We start from the raw sequence: 12,707 nt of genomic DNA on the forward strand, positions 1-12,707 counted from the left end.
GTGTGGTGGGCTGGGGTGTGGCCAATGCCAGAGTGCAGCACCTGCACCACATTCCTTTGTCCCAAGCCAAAATCCCTGATGTCAGATGGATTTTCTACCCCCAGGGGTCAAATTTGGGGCAACATCCCTAGTTGGGGCAAGACTCCTATCTTCCCCCGGGAAGGGGCAGAAAGACACTATTGACCCCTCTGAGGTAGAGGTATAGATCGATGCCAGGGCAAGCGACCCCATCCTTTAGTTTGTTTTAGTGCCATTTTGAAATCCTTGGTGTCTAGTGGGGCTTCTGCCCCCTCGTAGGGGGGTGACAGGTTGGGGGTGAATACCCTATCCACCCCTCAGGATGGGCAGAAAGTGTATTTGGCCCAGGGGTGGGAGTGGAGAACTGGCCCATGCCTGGAATATATGAGAATTAGAATATATTGCATTAATTCAGTCCCTGGTATCTAATGAGCTTCAAGCCCTGGGGGAAGCTAAGAAGGGGTAATTACCCTCATCTTCCCCCAGGTGGGAGCAGAAAGATTTTTGCTCCATTCAGTTGGATTGGGGGCATAGCCATGCCCATAGTGGCCCCTCCCCTATATTAAAAAAAACCATTCCCTGCCATCTCTTAGACTTAGACGTAGTATTTACCCCCATCTGCCCACCCAGCAAGGTCAGAAACACTGTTGTCCCATTTATTTGGGGAGAGGGCATGGCCATGACCATGCTGAGCAGCCCCCACCCCTGTATCAAGCACAAATTAAAACATACCCAGGTGTTTTGTTGGCTTTCTGCCCTCCCAAGGGAGCAGATAATTACCCCTACTGCTCCCCTGGGTTGGGGGGCAGAAAGACTGTTACTATATGCATGTGGGTTTGTGGCATGGCCATGCCCTGGTGGGCAGCCCCCACCCTAAAGTTTATTTAAAAAATAAATTTCGGGTGCCTAGTGGTCTTCTGCCTCTTACCCTTATCTGTCACCCAGGAGAGGCAGAAAGATTGGCAATTTTGTGTGCGTGTCTTGGCACGACAACCCCTTGCCTATCATAAAGAGGACCAGGTTTGGACCACCTTTCTGTATTAGGCATGTCCTGCCAGTTGGAGTCCATCAGGAATTCTTTCCACTTAGGTGCCAGGGAGTAAGGCAGACAGAGCTTTTCAGCAGTTATAGGCCAACCATACATGTCAACCAATCTACTGTTGACTACGTAACCATTTGAACTTTTATATTTTCCATAAGTGATTAAGAAATACTTGTACTGAATGCAAGTAAATACAGTGATGCTCATTTTTTCAAATTCCTCTGTGTGTGATTTTAACCCTGTTTGCACTCTCTCATCCTAGAAGGAGCTTACAGATACTGCAGTTAGGACATTCTTGCCTTTTGGAATTGATCGCTATCTGGGCTATCATTTTATAACATTGGTCTATTAAATGTTATTGTCTACAGTATTGAGCACCACCCACTATGTAGAGAGGCCTGCAGCTGTATTACTCTAAACCAGTGAACACCCAGGTCTGTGTTGGGTACACATTCATTAGATGTGCCCATCACTGAAAAGGACTGGGTGCTGGTTTACAGAGAAAATTAGCTCTTCCTAGTACAATGACAAACTTCTGAGCTGATACTTGTCTTGGGGAGAGCATAGCATTGATCGGTGGAGCTGCATTTTGAAAACATTGTTTTGCTTCTCAATGCCAGTGGCCAATATGACAGAGGATTGAAAGGATTCCATATCCAGGCTACAGGTCTGCTAAACTGCACCTGCCAGTAGGGGTTGCCCCTAGGGGGTTCCCCTTTAGTCCTCCCCATTCACAGCCTCAGGAATGCAGAAACTGTGCACCACTTCAAAGATGGCACCCAGACAGAGTACTGAGAGCCGGTTTGGTGATACTGCACAAGTGAAAAAGATTTTCCTTCATTTCTATGGGGCCATATCTCCATCCAAATGAGGAACCACACCCTTGAGGTCGTGCAGGCTCAAATTGTGCAACCAGCATTACAAAAGGTGCTGCACAAGTGTTTTGGTCACGTCTGTGGTATGAACATGCCATGGGGTACACAAAATGTGTACAAGCACCCGTTGCATCCCCAGGGCACCTGGGTAGTATAACCCCTGGTGCTGTATTATATAGATGGTGCACTGTCTCTGTTTGTGCCGCCATTGCCCTCTGACATGGTGCACTTGGTGCAAGCATGGACAGTGCATCACATTTTAAATATAATGCACTGGCCTCTAGACAGCACTCTATCTTTCCCAGTGCAGGCGGCACCCAACCTGCACTTTAAAGGGGAACAGAGATCCCCCTGTAGGTGGGTTCAGAGAGTGACTGCACCCATCAGCTGGGGGATTTCTGTAGGGTTCATGGGACTCTCTTGCAAGGGTTGCCCTTCAGGAGGTGCTCTGATTTTGCAACCACTTCCTGGCACTGTCAGTACATTTCCATGCAGCCTCTTTTCTCCTCACCTGTGTCCATAATATGGTGCAGGCACAGAGGCAAAGTCCTTTTCTCAATTGCATGGTGCCATATCAACATGCAAATGGAAGAATGTCCCTTTAGTATAATGTTAGTGCTACATGTATGCTGGTAGAAACTGTATTACAGAATGGCCCGCATAAAGATCTGCAACCCCTTCTGAAAAACAAAAGCGCTCCTGGGGCTCGTAAAGTAAGCCCATACACTTGTAATGCCCACGAAGCAGTTCATGTAATAAGGAGCCTGGTGTGCAGTCTCCTGTCACAATCTGTGCTGCCTGGTCTCTTTAAATAAAACTCTGGTATGAATTTCAGTGAATCACGAAACTTGTTTTTGGCAGAAGTTCTAGATTACACTGACGTTCAGTCTTTTGACGAAGTAAAGAAATCATCATGGTTATTAAAGTAAATAACAGGCAAAATTCAGAAAATTAGAACAAATATTTCCTTCCATTTTTCAAATAGACTTTTACAATTGTAAAAACATTTCTGTGGCCTTTTGTTCATTTTCATGCAAAAAATAGAAACCTTCATTCCTCATGTTTACAACGTGCCAATAAATCTATCTTTCCATTGCCAGGTGTGTGTGCAACATAGACTGCAGTGGTCACAACTTAAATCCAGTCTGTGCTTCGGATGGAAGTTCTTACAACAATCCTTGCCTTGTGCGAGAAGCATCATGCTTGAGACAAGAACATATTGAAGTGAAACATCTTGGGAAATGCACAGGTAAAGTATCATGTATAAGTATATATCTCAGAAGCATTGCCATAGCCAATAGTGCATTGCCAATAGGTCTGCTACATTAACACTTTAGCAAAAACACACTGGTCCATAGTAACAATACTTTAGATGCAAAAAAAACAAATGGCGAATAAAATGTATTTAAAGGAGTTTATGAAAGACAATTTCAAGACACATAGCGGCGCAGTGAATCTTGTTGCAAAATAAACGTGCTTGGTGCTCTCTGAGGAGGTGATACACTCAAGTGATAAATCATGATCAACAAATGCATCACAAACAAAAGAACAGCATGGTCCTTTACAATAAATTCTCAACAATCAAATAGGGTCCCTGTTATTACAATGTACAGTGTTTAGTTCCCAATAAATCAATGATAATAAGTTCTCGAAGTAGCTCAATGTCCCAAAAGGACTCCCTGCTGCCAGTCAGTGCTACCAGTGAATCTCCATTTTTAGGCTGATTCAATCAAGTGAAGGAATCTGGCACTCAACATTGAGACCCAGACCACAAGCATGCTTCCCACTGTGGGATGTTTGGAGCCCCCTCTGGGTATTCAGCATATTTCCAGCTCAGACTATTCCTGGCAACAATGTTCCTGAAGCTTGTCACCAGGGACCCCCTCTTTTACCAAGTGCATTACCTTTTCATAATCTCTCTCTCAGGCTCACTGTATCCCACTGATCCCTGATGATGATCTTGTCATTTTTATTGGGATCGAAATGCCATCGACTTTAAAAACAATGGTGCAGAGCGCTAGGTGGCGCCTGAACAGCATGGCCGCTCCGCGGTGAAGCTCTGGGCGCCGGCCCCCGCAAATCCTCCCTAATCCGTCCTCAGCTGCCCTGGCCGGTGTCTTCCGGGCGCGTTGGTGTCCGGAACCGTCCTGCCCTCCCTGGTTCGGGTTTGGAGCACATCTGCCCCCTCGGCGCTCAACTCGGCGTCTCTGAAGCTGACCGCCGAGAGGAGGCTGCGTTCCCGGTCCTGGGGTGCGGGCGAGCTGCTACTCGAGGCCGCGGCGCCCACGAGGTGTCTGGGCCCGGGAGTGCCGGCGGCCTGCAGGAGGCGCCTTTGCTGCAGTTGCAGGCCCCCCCCCGGGAGAAAAGCGGAGGCTCCTAGCCGGGGCCAACCTGTGGACTTCGAGGAGGTGTGGGGCTGGTCCCGAGGAGCCGATTCGGGCCGCGAAACAGGCGGTGAGTGCGGCAGCAGGGAGGCGCACCTGCGGGGCTACCTGAGTTGTTGTGGGGACCGGAGGTGGTGGGGACGCCCCCCCATCGGGCCGGGTGTCGACGGTCGGGGGCCGGCTCCCCCCCCTTCCCCCCGCCTACGTCGCGGACCCTGGGCCGGGCTTTCCACAGCCCGCAGGAGATGCTTTGGTGGGTGCGGAGCCGCCTTCGAGGATCGGGCCGCAGGCCAGCGGTCGAGGTGTGTGTGGCATCCCCTTCCCCCCCTCCCCCCTTTCGGCTACTACGTTCCAGGCGTTGGGGGTGCAACTGTTCGAGCCCCCGGGGGGGGGGGGCGCTGAACTGATCTGACCTTGGAGCTGCGTACAGGCCGTAGTGGCGGCGGACACACCGGGAGGAGGTCCGGGGCTTGGCTGCACGCCTCAGGATTTCGGCTGGAGCGGTGAGGCCTGGCCTTGGCGGCGGTGTGCGGCGGAGGATGGCACGCCTACCTGGAGGGCCAGGGCTGAGGGTTGGTGACGGACCCCCAGAGATTACCGGATGCCATATCGGGCAGTACGCGGGAAGTACCCTGTGGGGCCTGCGGCGACTGGCCCTTTGGACAGACGGGGGCCCTAACCGTGCTCCCTCCCTCCTGCCATCCGCCTCCCTGGCCCCCGTGGACTCTCTGCATGTTGCACACGTTGCCCATTGACTGGCCGGGGCATCCCCGTTGTCCAGGGTGCCGCCGCCATGGGTAAGGACAGGGCATCCAGGCCGACGCCCGCGGCCACCCAAACCAAGATGGACCAATTCACAACCTCTGACAAGGGGGCGGGCCCCACCGGGGAGGAGGCTCCGACCCCCAGCACGGACCTTGCTGCCATCTTGCAGGCCATCACTGCGTCCCGCTCCTCCCTGGAGGGTATGGTGGGGGAGGTCAGGATGGACGTGGCCCTTCTCCTGCAAGACTTGCGCAACGCCACCACCCGCATCACTGAAGCCGAGTCGAGAATATCGACCGCTGAAGACGATATCCGCCAGCTGCAGGACTAGGTGCGTGAACTGAACACCCATTCTAAGGAGCTGCACCGCCGGGTCGAGGATGCGGAAAATCGAGCCCGGCGCAGTAACCTCCGCCTGGTGGGATTCCCGGAGGGGGCTCTGGCGGGCCGCGCGGATGACTTCTTGGAGCGCTGGTTCAGATCCTGGATGCCGGCGGACAGCCTGTCGGCCTGGTTCGTGGTGGAAGGGGCCCATCGTTCCCTGGCTCCCAGACCTCCAGGGGCGCCCCCCCGCCCTTTCATCCTAAAGCTCCTTAACTTTAGAGACAGGGATGCGATCCTACGTGAGGCCAGGCGCTCAGAAACTCTCAAGTATCAAAACCACACTATAATGATTTTTCCGGATTACACCCGGGAGGTCCAAGAGCTCCGACGCTCCTACACGGAGGTGAAGCAGAAGATGCGATCCCTGGGCCTCCAATACCAGCTGCAGTTCCCGGCCCGTCTTCGAGTTATTTTCCAACACAAGGCAATATTTTTGGACACTCCACGAGCAGCCTGGACCTGGCTGACGGAGGAATGTCCCCTGCATCGCTCTGGACAGGGGTCACCGGCGGGCGGCCGGGGGGGACGGGAGGCGCCCCGCCCATCAAGATCTCGACGACGACGATGCACGCTGCCCCGGAGGCGCGCAGAGGGAGAGGTGGTCGTCACGCGCTCCACGGGGCGGCCGCGCCAGTGACACCTCGGACCTTTCCCGCAGCCCTGTCATTTGACTTCTATCAGCTGACTGTGATATTTGTACGGGGGGGTGGGGATTTGTTGACCACGCTGTCGGAATGAGACTCCGGACCTCAATGCTCCAGTATACGTGCTGCTCTCAGCCAGGGCGGATGAATTGGGCTTGTTCTGATCTATTAAGGGGTCCACCAGTTCTCAAGCCCGAGCGTTTTAGCTTGGTTGTTGTTACACATAGTTAGGGCGACAGATGCTTCTGTTCTCGAAGTATAGGGTGGGGGGTGAGGGGTTGGGCTGGGTTTGGGGTTGTTTCTTCCTCCTAGGGTGGTTTTTGTTGATGGAGGGTGATATCCTCCCTGTTGTTGTTCCGAGGCATCATGTAACCTTTGACTTGATCTCCTGTCCGATCTCTCGCTGTCCCTCCCTTCGGGGAGCTCACGCGCCCACGCCCCCCTCAGCCTTGGTGTGGGCGTAGTGCCCATGGCGTGCCCCTGATTATCCCTATGGCAGACACACCCGTTCCTAAGGCCGCTATGCGCGTATTGTCCTGGAATGTAAATGGCCTTTTGGACCGTTTCAAACGTATGGCGGTCCTTAAATATGTGCAGCGTGCGGGGATCGACGTGCTCCTTCTTCAGGAGTCCCACCTTCTTGGCAATAACTGTCCCTTTTTAGCCCGGTATGGGTACCGTAGGATGTGGCACTCAGGCTTTGCTAGGGGCTCCCGGGGGGTGGCTATTCTACTTAAATGGTCCTTTCCCTTTGTACTGGCTCAGGTGCATCTAGACCCCCAGGGAATGGCTGTTAAGGTTTGTGGCACTCTCGAGGGGCGGCCGCTCACCTTGCTGTCCCTCTATGCGGCACCATCCCTGTTGCAGACTGTCCTCTCCTACACCACAGATCTACTTTCAAAACTTCCGGCGGGCTCGCTCGTCCTAGGGGGAGACTTTAACGCTGTATACACGCCCCGTCTGGACTCGACAGGCCCGATCTCCCTCGCCAGAGCCGCACGCGCGAAGCAACTGTCGAGCTGGGCTGAAGCCCAGGGCCTGTGCGATGTCTGGAGGATCTGGCACCCACATGCTCACCAATATACCCACACCTCGGCGGCGCACCACTCTCATGCCCGGATCGACCTCATCTTTGTTCCATCTACCGACTGTGCAGGGATTTGCGACGCCCGCATTCTTCCGAGGGGCCTTTCTGACCATTCGCCAATGCTTATCGCTCTTGGCCCGCCTCCCTTTTCTGCCCGCCCGATGTGGCGTCTGAACGCCTGGTTCCTTCAGGACAGGGACTTTCGGAAGATGGTGGGAGGTGCGATTACTGACTACTACTTTCACAACGTGGGCTCCGTCTCTTCCACGGCCACCCTCTGGGAGGCTGGCAAAGCGACTATTAGGGGGGCTGCGAAGGGGCATCTGCAAGAGCAGCACCGACGTCAAGCCCAGCAGCTCGCAGCTTGCGAAGCACAGGCCTTGGAGCTTGAGCGAGACCAGGAGGCGCTGAGGGATGCCATGCGGGCGCGACGGCAGGCCTTTCTGCGGGAGGAGATATGCATGCATTCTCTGGAGGCAGCAAAGACTCTTTGACGCTCCTCGGTGTTCCGGGTCTACGGATGGGGGGATAAGAATGGTACGCTTCTCCATCGGCTGCCTACCTACCCCCGGGCAGGCCGGAATATTCCTGCCAAAATGAACTCCGCGGGCGTGACCCGCGCGGTCTCCGTGGGAATAGCTCAGACCTTTGCGGATTATTACTCCCAACTATACCGGGCCCGGGCGCCGGGGATCTCTCTTGCGGAGTTGATGGGGGCGAGCGGGGTGGCCCTTGGGTGGCTGGGGCAGGAAGCATGTGAGATTCTTGACTCGCCCATCACGCGACAGGAAGTTGATGACGCAATCTGTCACCTGGCGCCCGGGAAGACCCCGGGACCAGGCGGTTTCCCACAGGAATACTATGCTCACTTCCGCGAGACCCTCGCCCGAGGCTTCTGGATCTCTTTGCCGAAGTGGTAGAGAGGGTTCGTTCCCGCAGGAAACGAACACAGCCACTATAGTCGTCCTTCCGAAGACGCAACCCCCATCACAGTCCTGCTCGGATTATCGACCGATATCTCTCATCAACACCGAGCTCAAGATATACGCCACCATCCTTGCGCAATGGTTGCGCCCGCTTCTTGTCTCACTGGTCCATTCGGACCAATGCGGGTTTATGCCAAACCGAGGGACCAGACACTGCCTGCGGCGCTTGCATCTTGCCCTGGCCCACCGGGAGCGCCTTTCTCCTTATCTGGCCCTTCTTCTGGTTGACTTCGAATAGGCTTTTGACTTGGTGGGGTGGGAATACCTCGGAGAGACCTTGGAGCGAATGGGTTTTGGCTCCCAGTTTCGCGCCATGGTCCGTGTCTTGTTCGCGAACCCACGGGCCCGAGTGTTGGTTAATGGGACCCTGTCCCGCACGTTTTCCATAGGGCGGGGGGCACGACAGGGCTGCCCGCTCTCGCCCCTCCTCTTCGCACTGGCAATGGAGCCCCTGGCCGTGCTGATCCGGTCGGATCCTGTTCTCCGTGGATGGGACTGGCCGGGTATGGTCCCTGATAAAATTGCCCTATACGCGGACGATGTCCTTCTCTATCTCTCGGATCTGGCTGTCTCAGGTCCTCGAGTCCGCCGGATTCTTTGCCGGTTTGGTCAGGCATCTGGTCTCCACCTCAACCCACGGAAATCTGTCCTGGTCCCTTTGCACCCGTCTAGGGAGTGTTTCGACTGGCAGTTGGATATTCCCCTCCGGAAACTCTCCTTTAAATATCTGGGGATCTGGGTCACCCTTCTTCCGGAGCTCTGTTGGGCCCTTAATGTGGCCCCTGTGGTCAACAAGACCAGATCAGATATGGCAAAGTGGCAGTCGCTCCCGTTGAACCCGCTGGGGAGGATTGCACTTTATAAAATGATGGTCCTCCCCAAGTTTCTATATATGCTACAGAACACGCCCTGCTCCTTCTCCCGCTCTTGGTTCCGGGACATGGACAGGACCGCGACTAAATTTCTCTGGGGTGGCGGTAGGCCCCGTCTAGCTTTAGACCGTTGCCGGGTTCCTTCATATGACGGAGGCCTGAGCATGACTAATCTTTACTTGTACTATCTGGCCACGCGAACTGCTGGTGGTCCATGACTGGTTCTCTGGCGGCTGGGATGATCCGGCTTATAGGCTAGAGGTGCAGATCACCGGGTTCTCTTCTATTCAGAACATGGTCTATGGGGCGACGATCCCTCGGTCACTTCCGGAGGTTGTGCGGGCCCCTTTTCTGGCGTGGCGGGCCGCCTTACAGCACACCCATTGGTCGCAGACACTGACCCGGGTTACGCCACTTTGGCATGGTAATTGGCTGCGGGAGGTATCGGGGCTTGAAGGTTTTCGCTCTTGGGATCTTCTGGGGATCTCCCGCTTGGGTGATGTCTGGCAGGGGAGCCATATGTGCTCCTTCCAAGAGCTCCGGAACCGGTTCTCTTTACATTCGTCGCAACTCTACAAGTATCTCCAACTGCGCCACGCAATCCAATCTCACGTCCGTCTGGACTCCAGGATTCCCGACCATAGCCCACCTGAGGCTCAGGTGATGCTGGGATGTCTTGGGGGGGGGGGGGGGGTATATCCCGTATTTATCGGTCCCTGGTCAATAACACCCCGGTGGATTGGAACAGATTGAGGCAGCGGTGGGAGAACTGGGTGGGTCCTCTGGACGAAAATGATTGGAGGGACGCCCTTATGGCACCCAGGACGATCACCACCTCGGCTAGACTGTGGCTCATCCAGCTTTACTATCTCCACGCCGCTTATCTGACCCCGGACCGCCTATATCGTGCGGGCCTGTGCCAGGCCGCTTCATGCGCTCGGTGCGGGGTAGATCCGGCGGATTTCTTTCATGTGGTCTGGTCTTGCCCACGCTTGGGGAACTACTGGGCTGAGATCGAAACTGAATTAACCGAGGTCTTAGGATGGGAGGTCCCCCACGACCCTAGGCTGGCTCTGTTGGGAATAACAGATGGGTTGGACGGTTCCCATACTGATAAATACTTCCTAACTACTGCTCTGGTGGTGGCTAAAAGAGACATTGCAGCAGCCTGGAAGCAGACTAACCCACCCAAGGGTGCTCAATGGCGAAGAGGGGTGGACTAGTGCGCAGCACAGGAACGGACGCTGTACACTGCCCGGGGCTGCCCCAAAAAGTTTCGCAGAATATGGGGGAAATGGCTTGGGGGCTTGTTCTAGGGGGAGGAATACGAGAGACGGGAGCGGAAGAGTGGGGGAGGGAGTGGGGGATCTTGCGATTGCTTAGTAATGATTCTGTGACAGGGCTTGCTGATGCCAAGTTAATCGGATTGTTATATGTGCCTTTTGATTTCACTGTATATCAGAAAATAAAAATTTGTTTATCAAAAAAAAAAAAGCAATGGTGCAATTAGTCCTCAAAGTGCCACATAACAAGGCCGGTAGTCTTTAATCCACTGCCAAACACTCCTTGCTGCTTTTTCTCACTCTTGCAGGGTCCTTATTTCTCTCTTTGTTACGGTTTTGCCATCTTTACCTTTTTCTGTATTTCTGATCAGTGTGTTTTTCCCTCTCTTGCACTCGGAAACTATCTGATGCGAAAAATATGTACCTGTACCCAAAAATAAGTGCCATTGCTCCCTAATGGCAACCACCGGCTCAAATTAAGCACTGTGTTGCACCCACTGTTGGCCTTTATTTTGAACCAAATAATGCTAATCTTGAAAAGCTTTGAGAAAGCTTGTCATGCCTACGTCCTGGTTCTCTGCTGCGCAATATCAGTCGGGCGGTCACCCACTCTCTCCAGGCTGAGAGGGGATTGTCTCCCAGGAGATGCAGTGGATTTTAATGTCAATTGTTTGCTTAACAGTAAGAGAAAAAAAGCAAACACTGCTGGTGACCCAGAGATGGGGCCAAACCTGCTAGATTTTTAAGTACCTCTCCATCAGGGAACACACAGCAGCCTTGATGGTTAATAGAAAAACATCAACAACCGAAACCTTATGAAAGACTCCAGTAGTCCATATATCTCATGAAGGTATAAATAGCGAGTCTATTTCTTTCAAATAGCCACTTACATGTTTAGCCCAGAGTGCTATCCTCGCCACACTGATAAAACCACTAGAGGTGGCTCCTCCGCTAAGGCGGAGGAGCGTTGCCCCACTGCTTCAGCTGCAAGCTGAATACAAAAAATAAAATGATAATAACATTCGTTATTATCATTTTGTTTTTTGCATTTAGCTTGCAGCTGAATCCAGGCGGGCGGGGCTGGGCTCCCCACGTCACACGGGGAAGAGTGGTGGTGGCACCTAAAGTGCGCATAACGCTTTGCCCGGTAGTCTCGGGCTGACCAAAGTGTCATGTGCATTCTGCATGTCCTGTATTACAGCCTGGGTGGAGAACATGCACAGCCTGCCAGCCCCTGTCTGAGCGCCGAACCACGGCGTTCAGACCAATCACAATGCTGCTAAGGCAGCGCTGTGATTCGTCAGGGGATTCTGTGAGGCTGTGCTCTTCCTGCCAAGAGGAGGACGGAGAAAGAAGAGACGACAGTCAGCGGTAAAAAAACAAGTGCTGTTTCTTTCATTATTACCCCGCTCCGTCGTTTCCCCTGCCCCCACCCGGCCCACCACCCCTGGTCGATGGCAGCTGCTACTAAACACCACCATTCATGCACAAAGATGTTTGACACATCTTAAGTGGAAAGTGCTTTCACCATCGTTGTCACACCAATTAATAGAGCCAATCCACAACGGATACCATAGCTCACAAACTAAAAGAGATTCTCAGAACACTCTTTCTACCGAAGAGCATGTCAAAATTCTACATATGCCAAGTCAGTTGGAGACTCGGGGAATGTCCTGTAGCAGGACATCTCCCGAAAATGTCGTCTTCTCCACCTCCTTTCTTGAGCAATGATCATTATATGTGCCTGCCAGCTGGTTTCTGGATAGCCTTTAGGGTGAGTTCTATTGGTTTCACAATTATTGCTTAAGTACATTTGTGTAACAAGATTGTCAGTTAAATATGATGGGTCGGTGAAGTGTATACAACGTCTCAGACGTTACTTGTTTGTTGTTCGAGCTTTACATTTCTCCTGGGGACTATAAATGTTTAGCTGTAGAAAAGTTTTTCTTGCAGATGTCTTGTATGTCTAACAGAGTAAAAAAGGATTTGAAGTGGAGTTAAATGTTAGTGCAGTTCTGTTCTTCAACACGTGTGCTTTAGTAGTGAGATCATGAGTGTGCCGTTTACTCATGAAATGGACCTAATAAAAATGGGATTACTAGTTGTCACACCTGTTATCAAACATTTTATGGAAGTTTGCTGCAGTCAGTATTTTACTGTTCCTAACTGTTGTCCATCATGTCAGACAGACATAACAGTTGCTGTTCTGAAAAGAATGACAATGCCGATTTGGTCAGATTTTTCATTACCCGTCATGAATTTGCATTACTTGTGTGCGGCTAACCATACAACTGGTAATTGAAGTTATAACTCTATCTAGTTCGTTCTGTCCAGATGGTCATAGAATAAGTAGTCTGCTCTTAATAT

At 52.7% G+C, this 12,707-nt stretch overlaps 1 protein-coding gene across 1 annotated transcript in view; it reads left to right on the forward strand.

Moving 5' to 3' along the window:
* The window catches only part of TMEFF1 (transmembrane protein with EGF like and two follistatin like domains 1), a 668,539-nt gene that overhangs the window by 606,636 nt on the left and 49,196 nt on the right, over window positions 1–12,707 (forward strand). The window contains exon 6 of the mRNA XM_085606812.1: window positions 3,036–3,184. Within this exon, the coding sequence (XP_085462938.1) occupies window positions 3,036–3,184 (149 nt within the window). The remainder of the gene's footprint in view (window positions 1–3,035; window positions 3,185–12,707) is intronic.

The sequence above is a fragment of the Triturus cristatus genome, chromosome 5_2 (assembly GCF_964204655.1).
Source record: "Triturus cristatus chromosome 5_2, aTriCri1.1, whole genome shotgun sequence".
Classification (NCBI taxonomy): Eukaryota; Metazoa; Chordata; class Amphibia; order Caudata; family Salamandridae; genus Triturus; species Triturus cristatus.